General features: G+C 39.4%; 1 protein-coding gene across 1 annotated transcript in view; it reads left to right on the forward strand.

Moving 5' to 3' along the window:
- Positions 1–8,379: 8,379 nt before the first annotated feature.
- LOC306945266 (ras-related protein Rab-10-like) overlaps positions 8,380–23,957 on the forward strand; it is a gene marked incomplete at both ends in the record, with an annotated part of 30,190 nt that continues 14,612 nt past the window's right edge. Inside the window, 3 exons of the mRNA XM_079533981.1 lie at positions 8,380–8,539; positions 14,745–14,805; positions 15,559–15,697. Coding sequence (XP_079390107.1) covers positions 8,380–8,539; positions 14,745–14,805; positions 15,559–15,697 — 360 coding nt within the window. The remainder of the gene's footprint in view (positions 8,540–14,744; positions 14,806–15,558; positions 15,698–23,957) is intronic.

Below are 23,957 nucleotides of genomic sequence, written 5' to 3' on the forward strand. Positions count from 1 at the left end.
TTGTAAGTTAAAAAAAAAAATCTAAGACAATAGATTAACATTTAGAAATTATCAATAGATATTTTACAGCTTTGAGAAGCTTAGTAGTTTGTTCTATCTGCTTCTACAGGTAGCTTTAAATAAAAATTACCTAGGAACTGAATAATGACTTTAAAATCAATAATGGCTCCCTGGGAAATACTTGCGACTTAAAGTTGTTTCAATGGAAATGTTATCATACATGAAGTGAAGTGATTGCGTTTGTTCTCGCTAACAAGGCACTGTCTCAGAAATATCAATTGTCCAAATGGTGCGGGTGGTGATTACAGAGAAAAAGAGAACCCCCAAACAGCCAAACCTAACTAGGAAAGAAGGGAGACAATACCAGAACAAAAACGAAAGAGGAATTAAATATGTTCCACACAAATACAAAACTGTATTTCAAAGGGGGAACTTCTCACACCTAGGACCTCTGCTTCAGACCAGTGAGGAATGACTGAGACATATAACTGGGGGGTTCCAGAAGAGTTAATTCCTATCTTTCTATCAGATTATAATTTCATTTTTACAGAACTGTCAAATTCTTCAAATTCCTCTGTGATGACAAAATGCATTTCTGTTTAGCTGAATCATGCAGAACAATCCCAATACGTCTTCTTTTCAGGGCTGGTTTTTGCAGCCAATGCTTTTATGGGACTTAGATGAGTTTTTGGTGATTCATAGTACTTAAACTGCTCAAGAGCACTTTTTCAATTGGAAAATTCACTTGAAGTAAATGCATCATCAGCATGATTGTCCATGCGTGAAAGAACTACAAGCAAAACAATGAGCACCATTTTTTAAAACCTACACTTAAACCAAGAAAAACAGTTATCATGAACTATTAAAAGACCTTATTTTTCAGTTTTCATGAATCTCTCATGGAAAACGTGGGTTATCCTTGTCTTTGCACCTCTTATGCTGAGAATTCTAAATTGCAAATGAAAAAAATATGTAATGTGCACATTGTTTTAAAGTCGTTAATATGATGCATAGCAACATAAATTATATTATCTACAACAGATTTAGCTGCTACTGATTCAGCCTTATTCTTACAGAAGCCTTTTCTAGGAAGAACCTTACACTGTTCTTTTTAGAATGCTAAATAAACTGCTATTTTATTTTTTAAGGATTAATGGAAGATGCTTTGGTGTCTGCCAACTGCACTGTGGATTTAAAGAACATGTCATACACTTATGTGAAAGCAGACTTCTGCATTCTTGACATTTATCTGAAGAAAAAAACTGCAAGAGTACTGTGTGTGCATGTGCCTATATGGCATTTTTACAGATGACTGGGTAGTGGTACTTCCAAAACATTTTTACTTCAAATACCATCAATGCAATCTTTCACTCTTAATCCATCGTGGCAGTGTTTATTTATTTATTCACTTAAATAGATTTATATGGTACGTTAAAAAGGTCTAACCACAAATGTGTGCTTTTGATATATAGGAAAATACAGTCCAACTGGTAAACACGGGCGTAAAAACAGCAGCCTGTATTAAATCAGAGAACAGTCACCTCAAAATAAAATGAAAAGTACTCCATGCTCCAGACAGCCATTCAGACAGCCTGCACTGATCAAGACCACTTTAACAACCTGAGAAGGTGACTTCAAATCACACAAGCTTTTGAAAAAGAAGCCCAGAAAATGCCAGCTTTGAATGTACCCTGTCCAATCCCCGCTTTCCTCCTTCCCTCTTCACAACTATCAAGGACTGGAGATGGGTGCAGCTGCTCTGACAGTCGGTGGAACCTGTTCATTTCACCTTTGTGTGGTGCAGACCTAATGTGAGGTCTCTTTGACAGCATCATTTCTTTCTGGCCAAAAGCGAAGGGATGCATGCTCATGTTGCACTTTGGGTAAAGTCTGGGCGCAGCTGTATTCTCTCATACCCAGAAAGATTACCTTCTTGCCACCTGCTGACCTGCTTGTTACATGAGGGGCAGAGAAAGGCATCTCCAGTAGATACAGGCATCACTATTAGAAAAATGCTGCTCCACAACTGACAACAAAGCTGCAGCCTGCCACAGCAAAAGAGTCACCTTGAAGCTGGAGTGACAATCCATCTTAAGCACCATGCTGAGAGGACAAGGACCTGGCTGGCCTTTCATGCAGCCTCGGTTTAGAAGTTGGCTCATCCTGACCATGGCTTCCCCACCTCAGCTAGGCATCTCACCAGCAGCTGCCACTTGGCAGCACTACTGAGAAGGGACCTGGGCAGAGTACATGTTGCTGAGCAAGGGGACGACCAGACATGGCAGCTGGCAGGACTGGCCACAGCAGGGCACACACACTACAGCAAAATGGTGAGTTTGGTTTCACTCCTGCCAAAATCCAAGTGACAGAAACTGAAGGTTAGGTAACAATGATGGGTTAGACAACATTTCCAATGTTTCTGATAAAAATATGTTACAGCGATTTCTATGAAATACATAGAGGGTAAACACATTTTCTAAGGAATCAGCTTCTAATACGTAATTTTCTAAGTTTCTGTACGTAGGCAACAAAATTAATTTCAGAATTTCTGAAGATCCAGCAGCTTCCATTTAGCATTTGTGCGGCTGGATAACCTTTTAGATTCCTAAAATTAATTTAGAAATGAAACATTAAATAATGATTTTGAATTTTTTTTTCATAGCTAACTAACTAATGGCCCCCAAAAAGCACAGTTTAGAGTTCAGGGAAGTCCACGTGACTGGAAGAAGAGTGAGTATTTGAAGTTCATATTTCTTAGGCTGCTCAGTAAGCAAGGCTGACAATGGATGACTGACAGCTGTTCATCCCTGAGATACCTTGGCTACTGATATTTCAGTATTAGAGATGATGTAGGTGCAAGCTAATGAAGAAAATAACATTTGCACCCCTGGCATAATGTTGTGATTTTTTCTGAGTGAACTTCAGGTATAATCAGGACTTTATTACCTATACAGATGGCAGATATGATACTCCCCTAAAATTCCTTCTGCTGCTTCAGATTCAGAAAAAAAAAAATCGTACAGCACAAGAAGAGATGCAGAAGAAAGACCAACTTTTCCATCATAGAAAACGTAATACTTTTGTTGAAGAGAGGTGTTCTTGAAGCTGCTGACAGCAACTTGTAGCTAGCAACCTTTGTGGGCCCAAGAGCAATGATGCTGAGACAGACCTGAGTGCAACATTCTTTGGTTTCAATTCTGAGTTTTTGAAGCAGACAGAACCCCTGATGTAAGGCTTACAAGATTTTATTTTGTTCTGCTAATATTTGACCTTCTTATCACTAGGCAAGAAATGTCACTTTGAACCAATAGGTACCAAAAGTTAAAAGCCCATACAACTCCAAAAAGGGTCACGAACAACTAAAAAGAAAATGCATCTTATTGAAATCATTTCTTCAACAAAGAGTATTCATCTGCAATCTCACACTTGAATTATTCCAATTCAGAGAGATGCACTCTTCTCTGCTAACATTCTTAAAATTACACTCCAATTATACTCCAGTTTAACACTGAATCCTGTCTCTTAAATAACGAAAATACTTTATGGTTGGCCTAGGAATTCATTTAGGGATTAGTGAACCCTGTTTTGCCTAACATGAATGATTTGCCTCACTTTTGTCCACTCGGAAGTAATTTTATCTTAACACTAATGAAACCAAAGAGTTTAACTTTTGTCACTTAACAGAATCTATTCAGTGAGTAATTTTGGCATGACCAGTGACTTATAACTGAGAATTTAAAACCCGTATTAAGCCTTACTCTTTCTGCTCATTACCGTTTTCAGCTTATACCATTCAGTTCAGGAAAATGTAAATGAAGATGCTACTAACAGTTTTAACTTAATTAGTATTCTAATATTTCACCAAAATAATGTCAAATGGAATTGTATTTAACCCCTTTGCAATATTTGGTAAGACTTATTTCATTAAGGAGGTCTGTGGCATCTGTAATGTATTCATCATGTTTCAGAATCAGTGCTTTACTTGAAAGCTGCAATTTTCTGAGGCTTGGCTTGTAGTTATTTTGGTCTCTTTCACTGTTTGTTTTTTTATAATGGTCACTTTCAAGAATATCCAAAGCAAGCTCAGAGACAAGATCATGCTGAATGATTGGCATGAAATATACTGCTGAAGAATATTTCTAGTTTCTTAATATATTCAGAGTAATTTACAGTACTCTTCATGACTGCAGTGACGAGTGAATCCACTTTTTGCAGGGATTTGGTGATATGAAAAATCAGCTGCTGTAACAATTCATCGATGCATCATCAGAGTTTGGTGCTGGACTTCACCATTGTCTGTCTTCCATTATATTCTCATAGGCAAGCTTGAAGTGTTGACTGGATGAGGGTACAGATAGTTTGATTTATGAACTGGCTGGCTGGCAGAGCTCAGAGGGTTATGATTAGCGGCACAGAGTCTGGTTGGAGGCCTATAGCTAGTGGTTTCCTCCAGGGGTCAATACTTGGACTAGTATTGTTTAACTTATTCATCACTGACATGGGTGAAATAATAGAGTGTCTCTTCAGACAGTTTGCTGATACAAAACTGAGAGGGAGTGACTGATACCCTGGAGTGCTGTGCTGCCATTCAGAAGGATCCTGACAGTCTGGGGAGATAAGAGATGAACATCTTGAAATTCAACAAAGGTAAGAGAAGGTCCTGCACCCAGGGAGGAATAACCACATGTATCAGTGCAGTTTAGGGGCTGATATGCTGGAAAGGAACAGTGAGGAGAAGGACCTGGGTGTCTGGTGAACAGCAGGCTGGTCATGAGCCAGCAGTGTGCCCTTGTGGTCAAGAAGGCCAATGGGATGCTGGGGTGCATTAACAAGAGTGTGGCCAGGAGGTCAAGGGAGGTGATCCCCCTTCTACTCTGCCACATCTGTAAAGCCGTATAGAGACTACTGTGTTCAGTTCGGGGCTGCTCAGTTCAAGAGAGATGTGAGGCTACTGAAGAGAGTCCAGTGATGGGTTACTAAAATAATGAAAGAACTGAAGTTCCACTCCTTTGAGGAAAGGCTGAGGGAGCTGGGCTTGTCCAGCCTGGAGAAGGTTTGGGGGGAACTGATCAATGTCCATATGGATCTGAATGGCAGTTGGCAAGAGGAAGGTTACAGACTTTTTACAGTGGTTCCTAGCAATAGGATGAGAGGAAATGGGAACAAACCAGAACACAAAAGACTCCCTCTGAACATAAGGCTGTATTTCTGTGCTGTGTAGGTGATGTAGCATTGGCGCAGGTTGCCCAGAGGCTGTGGAGTCTCTTTCACTGGGGTTATTCAAAAGCTGTCTGGACACAATCCTCAGTAATGTGTTGTAGGGGACTCTGCTTGAGCAGGGTGTTGGGCCAAGTAATCTCCAAAGGCCCCTTCCAACCTCAAGCAGTCTGTGATTCAGTGATTCTGCAATTAGTGCACATTCTGTCTAATAGGAGCTGAATTCCAAAACTTGTGTAAGCACTCTGAGAAAAAATGCCAGAAAACTGCTGTTTCTGTAAGAGTAAACTAACAGACTCCTAAACTATACATTTCATATAAGAAAAAATATAAGTTCTGTACGTACAAAAGTAATACTAACCATTCACAAGTATTCAATGAAAAATGTCATAACAATGTCATAATGTCAAACACAATGTCATAATAATCTCTTTATAAAACTAATTTCTAATAATTCTAGTCATTTTTCTGCATTGAAATGAAAAGATATCCCATTAAAATACGATTACAATTCTGCTGATGATATTATTATTACTATTTATCATGTTACTGGAAAAAGAGAGACAAAGATATGCAAACAGTTGATATATATTAAAAAAAAGATAAATAAGAAGCAAGAATACCTCTTTCCAAGACTATATCAATGTACGTCATGGTAACTTTGTGTTTTTCACTGATTTTCTTGTAGCCACACACTCATCATTTTCAAGTAATCGGCTTCATTAACTTAAGTTTATTTAGTTCTATAAATTCAATAACTTCATATAGGTTAGAAAGATGGGAAATTTTTTGCAATCACGAAACGTGTGTCTTAAAACAAGTGAAATTTGATTCATTGAATTGAATGGTAGCTTTTCAAGGAGCTAATTTTTAAATTGCTGTAGTCAGTGGTAACAGATGGAAACACTGTCCCCTTGTGGATAGGAATATGAGGAAAGTGATATCGTATCTTACCGATAGCAACAGTTAACTTGGGCATTAGGAGCTTCATTAAGAAATTAATTAGAATTCTGCCTATATACTGCTCATGAATAAAAAAAAATGAATGTACAAAATATCTGGAGGTCCTTTTAATTTAAATTGGTTGCCCGACAAACAACACAGGGTAAAGACTGAGCTGATGTCTCAGTATAATCTCTGATAATACCATCAGTCCGCACTGTCATCTAAACCTAACTGCTCTAGGCAGCTGCAGCGTTGCCCTCATTTGAAGAAGGCAGTTTTGTGAAAAACATATTCAGAGAAGAGAACTGGAGAGAGCTTCAGTGACTGGAGGGGTATTGATTCATAGCTGACTGGAGACATAGCTGTTGTTTCAAATGTTAAATTATCCATAAATATTACAGACTGTCCGTACGAATCATCATCTCTGATCCATAAGAACTACCAGGAGATGCTAGAACTTTCATACCTCAGATCCGGGATAATCAACAGCAGCTTCACATTTCTGCATGAGGAAGCAGAACTTTCTAGAACTGCTTAGAAATTAGGGGACATTTCTCATAGGAAGTATTCTGGTTTACAAAGTCAGTCCTTCCCTGCAGCAGGCAGTCAGTCATAGCTTCCCTAACCAATTCATCATGTTATGTCTTTATCAAGATTTGTCTCTTGATGGTCTCAACTGAATGAACGTTCTGAAATGCCACTAGAAACCTCATAATTCATAGCTCAGATATATTCATGGTCACTGTATATCTATTCCTTCCCTTATTCTTTTGTTTAAATACCTTTTTCTTCTCACTGTTTAATCCGTGATAGACAGCAATGCTGTTCCTCTGAGCCTTCATTTTGTTGAAGTAAGTAAGCCACACACTTACAGCTTCATTGTACAGGAAGAGCTCCCCAAATGCTTCCATAAAATTAATGTTTTTAGTCTTTTAGTCTTATCAATGCACAGTATTTCTCTGTCCCCAAACGGAATACTGTGACCGATATCTTCTTTGGCAGTAGTGGGTTTTTTTTACACTGTAATGTCTCACAGATATCCTGAGAAGATGAGCTAACCCACCAGTGATCTCACCCTTCATTTGTAGTGATTATTCACCAATTTATTGCGGATTTTTTTTTCCCATCCATGTAGGAAGCTGCACTGATTTAGAAACAAGCTGATGCTATCCTTCGGAAATCTGCCACCACAAAGTCCTTTGTGGCTAACCAGTTTCATATTGAGATGCAGGTTTGTATGTGGCTGAGAAGGGAGTGATGGGGCATCTGATAAGAGGACTTCCCTAACTATGATAAGTGGAACTCCAGGGTTCACCACATAGCGTGTCAAATCTGCTGCTCTGTCTATATGAACTGATTGAAGAGCTGTTTGAAGGGTTGAAGATGGAAATGTCGTGAGAGTCATTGCAGAGTTAGACAAACATTTGTAAATGTTTTGTGAAAAACATATTCAGAGAAGGGAATGGTTTCAAGCTACGGCAGGGGAGATTCAGGCTGGACATGAGGAAGTATTACTTTTCAGAAAGGGTGGTCAGGCACTGGAATGGACTGCCCAGGGAGGTGGTGGAATCACCGACCCTGGGGGTGTTCAAGGAAAGACTGGATGTTGCGTTGAGGGACATGGTTTAGTAGGAGCTATTGGGAATAGGTGAACGGTTGGACTGGGTGATCTTTTAGGTCTTTTCCAACCTTAGTGATTCTATGATTCTATGATTCTATGAAATATCTATTCATACTTTGAATTCAAATTACACCCCATTCCTAAATCCCTCATGTTAGATGAGTTCAGAGTGCACATCAACAGATGGCTAGGGGACACTGGAATTCCACTAAAAACACCAGATACGGCAGATACACGTTCGTTTGGTTTTCATGCCGCAGGTCACCGTGACAGTCAATTACAAATCAAAAGTGAAAAAGAGGAAATTCTTCAAGCTCGTTTCCTCTGTCTCGGTTTTTAGCGCTAGGAAGTAAAGAAGAAGCAGACTGCGTATTTCTGTGCTCCTGTGGCCTCCAGCCACTCCGAGCCGCTCCCCGCCGCCGCAGCCCGCCTTCAAAAGGGGAAGCCAGCTAGCTAACGGCACGGCCTCGCCCTCTCAGCACGGCCCCGCAGGGCTGGCGGCCCCGCGGGCGGAGGCGGCGCCTGCCCCGTGACATCGGGCCAGCCGCGGCGCTGAGGTCCCCGCCCGGCCCGGCCCTTCGTGCCTCCCGCCCGTCATGGCGGTGCCGGGACAGGGCGCGGAGGGGAGGTCGGCGCTGCTTCTGAAAGTCGTGATGGCCGGGGAGTCCTGCGTGGGGAAAACCTCCATCGTGCGGAGGTACACGGAGCCCAACGCGGCTGCCGCCTTCTCCTCCTCCTCCTACCTGCCCACGATCGGTGAGTGCCGGCTCCCCGCGGGCCGGCCCTGCCCGCGCTCTCCCGCAGCCCTGGCTCCGTCCCTCCCGCTCCCCTTTCACTCCTTCTCTCCTTGGGCTGTCCGTGCCTGCCCGGCTTTGCTGCAGGTGCCCGGTGCCAACGTCGTGTGGGTGCCTGGAGCGGTACTGCCGGGTGGGCTGGCCGGGCTGTGAGGGCGCACGGCAGTGCTCGTGCTTCTGGCTCCAAAACCGCTTCGCTCCAGCTCCTGTCACTGTGCTTTTCCTGTGCGGAGGCAATTGTTTTGTGTTGTACTGGTGCTCGTGGCTCCAGCGGGAGGCCTGGCTGTGGCACACCGCTGTGCCTGCAGGGAAAACTGCCTCTACTTCAAAGAGCTCTCGGATTTCAATAAGACTCCCAGTTCCTCCCTCTTTCCTGGCAGAAAGACTCTTGACTTTGTGTTAATGCGTTTTGATGGTGTAAAGTCAAAGATCGTTTGCTATAAGTAGCTACATATGTCACTGCTGAAGCAGAACCACTGTTCAGTTGGAAATGATCATCCCCATTGAATGCAGAGGATGTAGCATTCCCCATCCAGCGGCCAGCTTTCCACTGCCCCATCCTTTGTTACCCTCAGAATGGAGAGCTGACCTTCAGCATGCATGATGCAGACATTTTATGGATTTCTGAGTGGGAAGTCTTCATTTTTTTAAGTATATAGAGACTTCCTCACGTCAGGGTTTAAACTGCTTCCCATTCTCCTGAACCTTCTTACAAAGCATCTTCTGAAACCATCACAAACAAAAGCATAGTGAAATGGGTCCTTAAGCAGGCAGTCTATTATGAACTTTAACAAGGACTCTCAAGGAAGATCCATGAAAATAAACATCAGCTTTAACAATACACTTTGTATTAGAACTTGCATTCCTAGCCTTGAGATTATTATTTTGGAACAGATTCTTCTTACTTTTAATTCAGACGACCATAGAGTAAAAAACTCTGATGTACTGATGACGCCGAGAATATGTTTGTACTGTTGTAGGTTGAAAGAGTTTAAAGAGTAGCAAAAATGAAACTCTTTTGTGGACCAAACATAATCTTATATAGTTTTATTACTGTTCCTATTACTGTTCCTATTGAGTGATTTAAAAACTTGTTTAGCATATGGTTATCTGAAATGGAAATTAATACCTCACGTGTCATATTTGTTACTTGCATGTGATCTGAAATACTGCATTCCTCCTACTTCCATTTTACAAAACACATTAGAGCTTGGACTCTTAAACTCAATGGGACTGTGGATGATGGTTTCCACAATAGTCATGTTCAAGGTAGAAGTTCTGTGCTCTCAAGGACAGACACAGCTGAGAAAATGGAAGTTTCAATCTTTGCAGCACAGCTGTGGTCAGTAATGGTGTAAAGGAAGAAGATGCATTGCAACAGTTCAGATTTTTTTTAATCATCGTGTCTTATTCCTCTTTGTCGACACTATCAAAATAAATGTTTTCAACTGCATGCCAGTTTCACACAGGCTCAGCCCAGTGAGCCCTATCTGCTGTGCAGCCTATTGAGTGCTCATCTGATGCTTTCCCTCTACCTGTTGTCCAGCTGGAACACTTTTAAGAGTAGCGGAAAGCTTATCCAGGCTGTTCAAACATCTGCATTTCCTGACAAAATTGTATGTCACCACCACCATCAGCGGCAAAGGGTCACAGCTAAAGAAGCTGAAAGGTTGTCTTGCGGCTGTGAAGAATCCTATATTGTCATGAGTCACGGGTTTGTGCTACTAGAAAAAATCTGAGTCTTATTTCAGGAAAAAAAAAATCCAGCTAGGCTCCAGTAGTGAAATTTTCTAAATTATGTATTTTATGAAAAAAAAAAAAAAGTGTCCACAGTAAATTTTCATTGAAAGCCCTTTATGTGACACTTAAACACTCAAGGATGGGTGCCCTTCCTCCTCCTCAATTATGCAGTTTGGGCAAATTATAAGCAGTTAAAGTTTTCTAATTAAACTTATACGCATCATAAGGCAGATGCATTGCATTGTGAATGGTAGGCTGTAGTAGGCTATAAAGAATAAATGTTTTTGTTTAAACAATGGCATTGCATATAACGCCGCAGGGAAAGTTTATGAACAGAAAAAGCCCTCTTGGATATAAGTGAATAGGATTGTAGGCTCATGATCTCATAGTCTGTAAGGCTTTTATTTTGCTGGACTGTGGTCCCAAAGGCATGTTTTCTGTGGGAAAGTCTGTAGAGGTGTAAATCCTCCCTAACCTACTGTAGGGAACCTGCATTAGGACTTGATGAACCCCTGAGGTCCATTCCAACCCCTAAAATTCTGTGATCTCTGCGAATACCCCAATACTTACTCAGGAAATAGAATTTGTCAGCAAAAATTAATGATATCCTAGTTGTAATCCTCATCTTAATTTTTTTTTGTTTATTTTCTGATTGGATTTCTGCACTCTTTCTTAGCACGCTATCTTCTCCCATGAGTTGTTTTTCTTAGCAAAACAGTGATTTTTGGTGTTTGTGACCACTCAGATACTACTCATGTTCAGATATTCCTTGATGTATAGAGGAAAGAAGTGTCTGGTTGAAGTGATGCACCAACATGGTAAGGGCTCAGTGCTGGATAGGAGAATCACAGTTGATACTCGATTCAGGTAAGGTGGCTCTGGGGACAGAAAAGTGAGTCCCAGCTGTTTCATGGGCTGAAGTCCACCACCAGTCATGAGCACTCACAGCACATCAGTGGATTTCTTTTCACCAGCTGCTGTTAGATGATGAGATCATTACAACAGCAACCTAGTTATTAAGTCTCATGCTTGCCAGGAGCTTCCAGCTCTTCCTTTCAGCTCTGCCCTGGCTATTGCTGTGCAGGACATCTCACCAGGATCTCAGCCTTCTGCTGAATTGCTCAAACTCCCTTTCCATCTGGACAGGAATATTTTTGAGCATTTTATATCAGGACCATCTCAGATGTATCAGGGTGAAAAGTGTGTTGTGGTTTTCGTAGAATCATAGTATCTTTTGAGTTGGAGGGACCTTAAAGGTCATGTAGTCTAGTTCCCCTGAAATGAACAGGGATACCCACAGCTGTCATGTTGCTCAGTCATGTTGCTCAGAGCCCTATCCAGCCTAACCTTGAATGTCTCCAAGGATGAGGCATCCACCATTAATTTGGGCAACTTGTTCCAGTGTCTCACCACCCGAACTGTAAAAAACTTCTTCCTTATGTCCGCACTAAATCTCTCCTCTTTTAGTTTGAAACTGTTACTCCTTGTCCTGTCATCACAGGCTCTGCTAAGGAGTCTGTCCACTTCCCTCTTATAGCCCCCCTTCATATACTGGAGGGCCGATATCGGGTCTCCACAGAGCCTTCTCTTTTCCAGGCTCAACAGCCGCAGCTCTCTCAGCCTGTCCTCATAGGAATGATATTCCATCCCTTGCAACATTTGCATGGCCCTCCTCTGCACACACTCTAAAAGCTCCACATGCTTCCTGTACTGAGGGCTCCACATCTGGATGCAGTACTCCAGGTGAGGCCTCACCAGCACAGAACAGAGGGGCAGGATCACCTCCCTCACCCTGCTGGCCACGCTTCTTTTGATGCAGCCCAGGATACAGTCGACTTTCTGAGCTGTGAGGGCACACTGCTGGGTCATGTCCAGCTTACCACCCACCAGTACCTCAAGTCCTTTTTGGCAGGCCTGTGCTCCATCCTTACATCACCCAAGTTGTACTAATAGCAGGGGCTGCCATGACCCAGCTGCAAGACCTTGCACTTCGATTTCTTGAACCTCTTTAGGTTCATCAGAGCCCACTGTTTAGTAGGCAGGCTGCACAAAACCTCTTGAAAGAGGACTTTTGTAGACGGTCAGAGACTGTTTCATAGATATTGAGGGGGGGGATGGGCAATTCACAACTGAATTCCTATATGGCTGGCTATTTTAATGCTTCTTAGGCCTTGCTGTATTTAAAGTGCTTCAGTCCTCTTGTGGGCATACATAATATTTTTAGTATAAAGAAAATAAATTAATGTCATGGTTATAAAACTTGGACATAACAACTAGAATTTGAGTTTTTACCCAGTGTACCCATTCTTTGTATAATTTGACAGGTTAAGAGAAGCAAGTACAAGCTTGCATTCAAATTACGTTTATCTCAAGAGCAGTAATCAATGCTGGCATTGTTATGTTGTTCATCTTACATAGTACATGGACTTAAATGCATCTGAAATCTGTGTGCTGTCTCTTTGGCATTGTATTTCTCATTTTTCTTTTTTGTCTTTTCAATTTGCTAAGTTTGCATGAAATTTCATATAAAGACATGAACAATTCATGCATGCAGAACGTATCGACTTCTGTTTTTCACTAACATTCATTGACCTTCTAGGTCAATAAATTTTGAAGTTGACTTAAGAAGTCAATATGCCTTATTTTAATTTAGATTAAGGTTTAGCCTGATTCAGCACTCTGCTTCCCTTCTTATAAACAAAAAAAAGCTTATATCAATTTATTATTAAAATGTACATCAAATCAGAACTGTTTCCTATAGGGCTGGGGATCCCTCGCTGGAATATAGTTTTTCTCTGTGTTCCCAATGCATCGTTTGAAAGTGACATTCCAGCCTTCCAGTGCTTGCTTGGTCCCTCTCAAGTGCTCTGATATCAATTGTAGAAAGCTATGCAGATAATTAAACAAAACTGTGCGAATTTCAGGAGCAAATGTTTTCCATAACATTCAAATCTCAACTTACACGAGCACACAGACAAATTTGGCTTAAATTTCATTTCCAGCTAACATTCTTAATTCCATCAAGGAAGCTTTGTGTGATATTAATTACAGACACAGATTATATAATTTCATCTTCCCTTGTCATTGAAGCTTCAGTAAAAATTCATCAAATGAAGGACATGATTATCATAATAATTTTAAACTCTTTTACCACATATACCTAAAAATGTTATTACCCTTGGAATCTTGTATGAGAGCACATACTTTTCAACATTTTGCACGCAATACATTCAGAAATTAAAAAAAAAAAAAAAAAAAAAAAGGAAGGGAAAGTATTTTTCATTGCATTTTTATTTTGTTGCCAGCAAAAGCCTTTTAGCAGTAACACTGCTTTTTCAGTTTCTGTAGTTGTTTCGAATGGCATCACTATGGGTGACAAGCTGTCCTGAAGTTCTGTGGCTGTACTTTGACCTTGTGGATTCTTGACCATGGGGAAGGCTGTGCTACCTGCTATGGCAATGATACCTTACCTTTACTTAACATAGCTGACAGAAATAACCTTCATAAATTGTAGGGGGAAAATCTGAGCAGAGAAACCAGTAAAAAGTATTTCAAAAGTATTTCAAATATTCAGCAGTAGAGTAATTGGAGAGGAACATTATTCCTCTAAGGCAGCAGTGATAGCATGCAGATTCCAGCCTTATTTTGGAGCTGCAACAGCCTACAAATCCAGGAATCATTTACCACAACTGGAATAGTAACTGGATAGTAGAGTAGATGAGAACACTACAAATAGTAAGAACTATCTTTAAGGAAAGATGTGTAATGTATGTAGAGACAATGTATGGCACTGTTTTTAAGTGCTAATGCCTGATTTTAGCATTAACACCCTGTATTTGGGATAAAGAGAGATTAAGACTGTAGAGACAGATGTTGCTGATTTGAATGAAATTCAGTGTATGCTCATCTTTGCATTTAATTAATACAGCTAATTTCTGTTCCTGTTCATGCTACCATAGATTATTTTTTTTAGGAATTTGTAAGTAAAAACAGAAAAATGGCACTTTGCATGTAACAGCTTTGTAAGCATTTATTGCTAACTATAGCTGTTCTGTGGTGAAACTGGAAACAATTGAAATCACCACTGTATTTGCCTAGTATTAATGCGCCTAACCCATAAGGCTGCTGTCCTGCCACATGCCTATGAATGGAATATGTACATGTACACGTAGTGTCAGAATATCTTTTGCTTTGACAAGCCCATCCATTGCTTTTATTGTAATGAATTGACACACAACTGTTTTCACCACTGAATAATTTTCTTTCTGACTTCCATTTTGAATGCGTATGGTTCCTTATTCTTTGTTTGATATGATTCCTTTTCATTTTCTGTTTTAAACTGCACAATAACTAGAGTTGAGAAACATTCTTCAAATGGAAATCCGTGCTATTATCAGAAATGTTACAGATTTTCTTCTTTCTTCTAGGCATTGATTTTAAAGTGAAGTGTATAACACTGAGTGGTACAAGAGTGAAACTTCAAATATGGTAAGTTTTAATCTATGTCACAAATGAAAGCCAAATAATGTACATTACAACATGAAAAAATCTCGTCTGTTTTTAATCGCATGCCTTTGTAAAGAGCAACTATTATGTTGTAGGTCATTTAAAATTTGAGTTTAGTAAGTTAAAAAGAAAATTGTTACTAGGTCGCTTTAACAAAATTCTACTTTTGCAGCATGCAAACAGTGCAGATCTACAAACCACATTAAGTATTTTTAATTGTATCAGAACACTGTGGAAGTGAGAAAGCAAGAAAACTCTGTATTTCATTAATGAACAAGTGCATACTCAAAAGACTGCCAAGAGAAACCTATTTTGATGGATCTTTGAGAACCTACACTATTTTTGTTTGTTTGTTTTGAAGCTTTTTGAAAGGGTATTTAGGAATGCTGACAGCCATGTCTACAGGTATCCCATACAGAAGATTACCTATATTTACAAGTATCTAACATCTTGAGAAGTAAGTGTACATGAATTCACCAACCAGTATTAGACCTTAAGTTGCTCCACCTCAGGTTTTAGTACAAAAATCTTGAAGGCTTGTTGGCAGCTTTCTTAAAGCATAATTGCAGATGGAATCTCTGCATCCTCTTACATTGTGTCTTTTTCCCCAAACTTATCTTCCACCTAAACCAGCTTCCTGTCTGTGTCACAGTTTACAGAATGCTGCCATTCTACAGTTTGTTCATTGGTATCAAATTCATTTCTTTATTGGGGACTTTTTGTGATTTCTTTCAGGGATACTGCGGGCCAGGAACGATTCCATACACTCAGTACAAGCTATTTTCGTGGAGCACAAGGCTTTGTTCTTGTATATGACATCACAAATCTGGACAGTTTTCAAGGTGTAACAAGCTGGATGAAAGACATACATGAGGTAAATAAATCTAACGGTGGTCGATCTTTTAATGAAGGTAATCAGTGAGTTAATGCAGTTTATGTTTTAAGTGACTGCATGAAATTTATCATTATTCCTTGAGCTGTAAGTTCCTAACCACGATTTCTTACTTTTAACTCAGCATATAGTATGATAGTAGGATTACTGTTATGTGAAACTGAAAGACTGCGTAGATTATCCAGAACAAGCCCTTACTGATGCAGGAGTGCTTTTTTGAAATAAATTGAAAATAAATCTCTTAATCCAGTTTTGCACATACTGAGTTAAAGTGCTTTTGTCACCAGCGTGACCGTTCATAACACCAACAAGCCAATCTCCATGAGCTCATCCAAGGATTTTAACTAGCTTCAGTGTCAAAATTAACCAGTGATTTCCCATTCCTAATTCCATTATTTTTGCATAGTTGCTTCATCCCAAAAATCAAATTAAACAAATCAAATGAAAGATCTTATTTCCCCTTTCTGGATATTCCCTTTCAGAGGATGGTTTCAAGGTGGAGAAACTGACAAAAAGGACCGTCGTTTTTTGGTGGCTTAGCTCAGCTACCTTTAGCACTGCAGCCAGGGAAATGTGGTTTCAGGTGACATAGGAAGTGATTCAACAGTACGTGGCTGCCAGACAAGGTGTTAGTTCCCACCTACTTTGTCCTGGGTCTGAATATTTTCTCCTGCTCTGCTTCTGGAGCCTGTCAGATCTCCCAGAGCTTCACTGCACCTCTCTAACGTGGTGGAAAATTAACAGCCAAAACGGTTGGGTAGGTTTCCACTGCATTACTGGGTTTATGAGGTTCACAGAAAGGTCTGACAGATATTAGACTTGGCATAAGGTAAGGGGGAGGAACAAGAAGGCCAGGAGAATAATGCTTGGGAACAATGTGAGGAAGGAACTGAGGAGGGAGGAGCTGACAAGCCTTCAGGCATCAGGTCCTTGAGCTGATCGTAACCCAGTATGTGAGCCTGTATTACTCAGTCCCTCTTGATATGTTTGCCATTGGATAGAGACAGGTCCATTTTCTAAGTAATAACATGAAAGTTTGTAGTTACTATGATTGTGTATGATTCCAAATAAGATAATGCTTGTTGTTGATTAAAATCAAAAAAACATGCAGACAGGTATTTTTTTTTTTTTTAACAATACTTAACAACCTCCTCTGTGACTTGGTAGGAATATGATGTAATGAGTGGAAGAGCCCATTTCAGAAAGCAGGTTCAGAAAAAAACCCATCAAATTGAATCCTTTTTTCTTGTCACCCATTCAGTATGCAGATGAATTAATGAACACACAGTCATATATCCAATAATATATACTTAGGATATTAATGCTGTTGGTAAGACATTGCATATACATTACTTCAGTATGAAGAACATTACTATGGTAATGTAGTGCATCATTATCCCTGACCTTACAGCTATCTTGGAAGTCTTAGTGTCAACAGAGCGTAACTTCAATAATGTGCTACAAAGGAAACCTGATGATAAAATATTCTTACTGGCTTGTCTGAACGCACTTCAACCTAAAACACGTGTTTTATCATTTTGTTAAGAAAAGTGCATGCCCTTCTGTCAGGCAAACCAACAAGTCGTAGAATCATAGAATCACAAGGTTAAAAAGGACCTACAAGATCATCTAGTCCAACTGTCCTCCCATTACCGTTGCTACCACAAGCTTGTGGTACGGTTTCATGATTAGCTACAATTTAACTCAGCACTCAGCATGATACTAGCTGAAAGTGTAGATTACCCATGTATATCCCCCTGAGATGATATATACATATGTAGTATGTATATGTATATACATAGCTATATTCTGAAAGTAATGCCTCCTATTTATTTCCATGGAAATAACAGATAGAAAGAATGCAGTAGCACTATTCAATAAAGCAAGTATTCAGCTACTGTAGGGGAACTGTTAGGTCGTAACCTGAACTGATGATAGAGCACCTGGTGAAAGAGGTGGCTGGCCCAGGAAGCACAGATGCAAACAATTTACCTGCACTTCCCATGTGACCAGAAGGGGGTTTATGGCTCTCCCCTCCCTCCCCCCTTCCTTCTAGGCTCATTTAAGGGCTATGCTCTGAATGGAGAACATTTCATGGATAAAGGTTGCTTTTTTCAAGAGTGTTTTACAGCCAGAGATCCTCATCACTAGCTGAGTGAGTCATTTTGTTTTTTTTTTTTTTTTCCCCGTGTATGACTATTTGTATACCTAACAGTACTTTACGTTGTATTGCAGAGAACTTGTCAGAAGCAGTTTTGCTGCTTCATAGGATAGACAGCTACAAAACACTATTTTTTGACAGTTGCCACCACTAGCTCTGCATTTTCAGCAGTGATGAGCAAGATTCTGTATGTCATGCTCATAAAAATCTGCACCAGTGGAGGTGACCCACCATCACCACTGCTGAAACACACCACACACCGCCTCACTGTGCTCACATCCACTGTTGGCTCTCCAAAAATATTCAGCGTCGGTGAATATCAGTAGGTGCAATTTTTTTCCACTTGCAGGACTTCAGTGACGCATTATTGCTTCATACACATTTCTGTATTGGTTGCTATTTTGTCAGACTGCTCCTCTTCTGCTGTCTGTCAGATGGTAACAAAATGTGACGGAATATTGATGGGAAACTTTGATCTCTGATGTCATGGGCAATATAATAAAATAGGAGGTGTTACTTTTGGAGCAGCCCACACGCGTGTCATATGAAATATAGCCCTGACTTCATGCAGTCATTGGAGGGGTCATTTTTGTCCTATCATCTTTAATTACAAAAATGGAATGGTTGAGTCACTGGGCTACTACGTGCAGGCATAAACATACTACAGCTGGGCTATGAGGCTGGGGTGGAGAGAAAGATGGGACTGGCCCTTGTGGCCACAGTGCTGAAGAGGCTTAGATTAAATCAGCATAACTCAATCAGGAAATCATACCTGCATGACCCGTTTTTCTGTTTTTGGTGCTTAAAAGCTTCCATGTAAGAATACTCAAGTTACTGATACTAGATTTGTTTAATCTTTCTGCCTGAAAGTACTACCTTAGTTTAAAATATTAAAAACATGCAGAAATACTCAATTTAGGCAATTTCTAGGAATGTAAGTTGCATGATTGATTGTACCAATCTCAAAGCTAGCAATTAGTGAATGTTGTAATGAAGCTAGATAATAATAAAAAATTTAATTTAGGCCAAGTGTGATATCAATTTCTGAAGTGTCTTGGTGAAAATATATGGGACCATTCATTGCAAAAGAAGTGTTTTTAAGCAATAACTGTTAAAACACAGGGCATATCATGAAAATTAATTACTTGCTTCAGGATGGTGATGTTCCCTGCATTTGCTTTGATCTGTAAATGCAAAGCAGTATTTCATACCCCAGAAATGACCAATATTAGAGTGGCTGCTGTTACAGCACCCTTAAAAATGTGCAAGGGTTTAAAAAAAAAAATAAATCAAGAAAGGAAACAGAGACCAGTTTTATTAAATGCCAGACTGATGAAGTTTACACCTGAACCAATCAAACAGGATTTTTTTAAACGAGTCAGTAATTACACTGCACTTTCTTCTTTTAATTCCATACACAGAGATTTTAAATGGAAAAAATTTTTAAAAATCTCTTCAGTGCAAAAGCTGTTGCTATTTTCAACTGTTGGAAAAATCTTAGCAATTCACCATTCCTAGAAAATCCATTGATTTCTTAAAAACTTGCTAGTTTTTAATGCTTAGTGCTATGAGATTGCCAGTAATGTTCTCATAAGGTAAGGGGGAGGAACTAATTGAAATATGAAGAACATATTTCAATTATTTTAAATGTGGAATACAGCTCTTTCCTATTAAAAATGAATTATTAAGGATGTTCAAGACAGAAATACATGGTAGCAGATGCCTTATTCTACCACTTGTATTCAGCATTAGAAGAAACTAATAGGATTGTTTATAAAAATGCTTACTAGGAAAATACACTTTCAGCTGAGTATCTTAGGACTTCATTGACAAATCCAATACAGGCATATTAGATTTGTAACGCACTCATTAGGAGCACAATTGCTGTAGGAAAATTATTATAGAGCCTGAAGCTGTTCATTATTCATAGGTGATGTCTTATTTATTAAGGTGTCCCTCTTGTCTGTTAGCATGGTTTTTAGCTATTGAATGCAGCTGTTCTAAAAGGCTGATCCTGTTTGGCCATTAAAAATCAAATGCAATTAACCATGTGCCAAATCAGTTGCAGAAAGCAGTTCTTTCCAAGATGTGTTGAGGAAGCTTACATACTGGCAAAAAAATTTTATGTGGTAGTGGTCAAATGCACAAAGAGGTACAAGAGAGGATCTGGATCTCCACCCATGAAGATGCTGAAAACTCAGTTCAGCAAGGCCTTGAGGAACTGTCATAACTTTAAAGTTGGCCCTACTTTGAGCACAGAGTTAGACCAGATGACTTCGTAAGTCCTTGCTAACCTAAATCCTCGCATGATTCACGCATGGTGTCTGGGTCACCAGAAACTAACATAGATGAGAGGCTGTAGATGTTTTTCAAATTCATTGGGCTGGTTTTCGTTGTGCTAATATGGCCATGAAGCTGGCATTATGATATCCTAATGATTACCACCATGCTGGAAATTTTCTGCAAGCACTTGCTGACGTAATGTACTGCTGTGGAATATATTAGCTTTCTTGTGGTTTCTAAAAGAAGTGACCCGTTAACCAGGGTATTAAATGTTACTGCTTATTTTGCATTGTGCCATTTTCTGCTTCTGTGCAATTCAGTGTAGCTGAGAGTTGGGATCTGTGACAGTATTTCTGCATTATGCTTAAATAAAAGCACTACAGCAAAGTGCTTTGCAAATATAAATTAATCTGACTTCAAACTGTTCTGAGTTTTAATTTCTCAGATGGGAAAGCTTGGTGCGAGAAGGATTGAATTGTTCCAATTCGTAGGTGGGTTTTATTGTTAGCACTTTTAGTGGACCTGAAAATTTCTTGTCCTTGTCACCTTACTAAATTGGTATGTCTCTAAACCCAGATTTGTTTGAGGATAAATTGTTCTTATCAAGTCAAAGTTTACTAAGAGACAAATTCCATCACTTGTACAATTCCACTGAAGTCCTGGAAACGAGACATTTGTAATTGAGATCTTAATGTGGCTATTGGAAAAGTACACGGGAAGATGTATCTGTGAGAATCATTATGTATGAATGCTACATGTGATGCTGTGGGGACAAGGTATTCCTAACAAATTATTCTTCATTAGTACAAAGGATGCATTTCTGGTGTCATTGTCTAGCGAGCCAGAGGAAGAAACTTCCAGGCTTTGTGACCTTCTCCAGCTTTGCCTTTATCTCACAATATGCCAATATGTATTTCTATCTCATCTTTGTTTCTGAAAAATAATAATGCACTTTTCCCTCTACTACAGTCATTAGATTTCGTAGCATTAAAATAGCATATTTATCAGACTTGCGTTCTCAGGTTCACCATTTGCACCCCAAAACAAACTTCTGTTCCCATTTCAAATGTAATCAGTGATCATAAAAATAGCATGGCCCTGAATAACTGTGCTGTGGAAATATGGTGGAAGGCAAGGTGGTGTTTCTGGAGAAGAACCTCACTTCACTGAATGAGTTTTATACGAGGAAGGGTCTGGAGCCTATGGTGCTGCTCCCTCATGTGGCCACCCGTCACAGCAGCCCAGCAGCGAGCCCAAACCTGATGGATCCAAACTCCACCAAACTGCTCAACAAACATGGGCAGCCCCAAGGAATTTCACGACTTCCACTTTTTTTTTTTTTTTTTTTTGGGGGGGGGGGGGGGGAAGTATAGTGCTGATATTGCCATTTTGGAAATTTTCCAAAAAGATGGGTTAGGTTTTCTCTTTTTATAGGAAGCTTCAGTAAAGTGTGGACTTTGAAGGTTAAAAGCAGAGTAAAAACTCAGGAAAGTAACCAAAACTCTGATGTACTTTTGAGAGAAACCAAGGCAAAACATTTTCCTTATTTTTATTCCCAGTGTTCAAAGAAATGTAATTTTTTTTTCCCTTTTTGCCTTGATTACATTTTTATACTTTTACACGACATGGGAAAAATGTTTCCTGACTCTGTTAGCTGGTGAATGCTGGAGTACCTAATAGCATCTTAACGACTGTAAAATAATCACCTTTTTTTTAGCTACAGATTCAGCGTTTGGAAGGCTTATTTCTGAGCTATAAATAAAAGAGGATGGAAATACACAATCAGCTTTTAGAAGCAGTGAACAGCCATATTTTTGGCCCATTTGAATCAGTATACCTCTGCAGTTTTTATGCCAGCTGAGTACATGGTCAGACTTGTGCATAGTCATGCTGAGTTAATCTTTTAAGAGCTCACCTGCAGAATCAGTTTTCAGAATGAAGGTCATTTTGTGTATATCCTTTAGTTTTCTAAAAAGAAGAAACTAAATTTAACATCTTAAAAATCCAATTAAAGTGGAAACTAATTATTAAATTTTATTAATGTATGAATATATATTTACTGAAAGGCAAGGCGTCTCTAGCCTTTAAATTTTGTTATTATTTGAAGTAGTGTAGAAGGAACATTCCTGCTTCAAAAATTCTTGCTCTTTGTGCAGAAATAAATTTGCAGTATGAATTTCATGTTTTTGTACAGAAAGGATGCCAGTATTTCCCTTTGACATTTCACTTCAGAGTAAAGTCAAATGTCGCTGGTGAAGCCCTTCTGCTACATACAACAGTCTTTCAAATAAATTGTTGATTGCGTGATCAGATTAAATTGTCTATTTACTCTATTTTAAGGACTGATGTGTGTGTACATACATATATGCGTGTGTGTTTGTATCTATTGATGTAGGAGGACCACTGACCTTAATGGGTAAAGCTCCAATGCATTTTCATCTATTAATCCAGGTTAGACTGATTGATTATTTCAGGCCTGTACTTTATACTCTTATGATGAGCTTACTTCATTTTAATACTACATTATCTTGAACATCAGCTGTGGTTATAAAATGAGATTAGCTGACTCTAAAATGAGAGTGGATTAAAAAAATGAAATGGTGTTCCTTAATAATAAATTGTGCCTGCTGCTGTACTCCTCAAATGAAGCAAGTAGTTGTGAAAGAGCAAACAGACTAAAAATAATGATTCTGTCATCCCTTAGTGAATAGAGATCTTTCCTTCAATTTCTCTGAAAGGAGATACTTGTGTCCACGTGCATCTGTGTGTGCTCTGGGGAACTGACGTGTCTTCACCTGAGCTTGTACAGATTCTGAGAATCAGGTTTGAGGTGTCGAAGTTGTTCAGTCATAGCACAGGTGACAGCAGAGCAGTGACTCTCAGCCTGGCCAGCCTGGCCTGCTTCTGCAGCTGTAGTGATGAATTATCAGTGTGCTTTTTTTTTTCTTAGCTTGTTTTGGGTTTCTTTTTTTTTTTTTTTTTTTTTTTTTTCTTCTGAGAAGAGGCATCTTCTGTCATATTCTGTGATATTGAATAGGTAGATGTGTTTGTGCATGTCTCTCCCTTTCAGTCTCTCCCCAGAAAACTTTTGAAGATATGAGGTAGCTTTAATTCTCTCTGGAAGAGATATAGAGACACCCTACGGCTTGATTGGTGTTATAAAAATTAAGACTTTATTGGAGACCAGAGATTTCATCAGCAGCATTGCAGAGAGATCAGCAGCCTTAGATCAAACCTTCTGAGTCATCAGAGAAGCTGTGTGAGCATTTGCTTTCAAAGTACATTGTGGAAACAGATTATATTTGAGTTACTCGTCTCTAGACAGAGACATTTTTTCCATTTAGGCTTCAAAAGTGGTTTTAAATACTATGTTTTTAACAGCAAACGTCAGTTTGCAATTTCCACTGTTCCATTTCCTTGTCATGATGGCAGTCATCTATAGCTACAATAGCTTATCTTAAAATAACACTGATGTAAAGCATCCAGTGCATTTCACAGTCATACTGTATGTAACTGGATTAGTGGAACGAAGGATGGAGACAAGGTCAGAATGCTAGCATTTTTCCTCCTTTTGAAGTCAATGAGGTTTTTAAAATTTTACTTCATTACAAAATATATTGCCTTCTTCCAAGTGTCTCGGAATAATCCAACTTTTATGCTGAGATTGAGCACTTGGACTGTAATTTTGCTGTCTGTGTGCAAAAGTGAAGTATGGAGAGGTACTCTTTCAGGTGTAGCAAATTCCTTAGTTTTTTCTTTTCAGTGCTGGATGCAGACCTGACTAACATGCTAATCCAT

This window comes from Tetrao urogallus (assembly GCF_951394365.1).
Source record: "Tetrao urogallus genome assembly, chromosome: 3".
Taxonomy (NCBI): Eukaryota; Metazoa; Chordata; class Aves; order Galliformes; family Phasianidae; genus Tetrao; species Tetrao urogallus.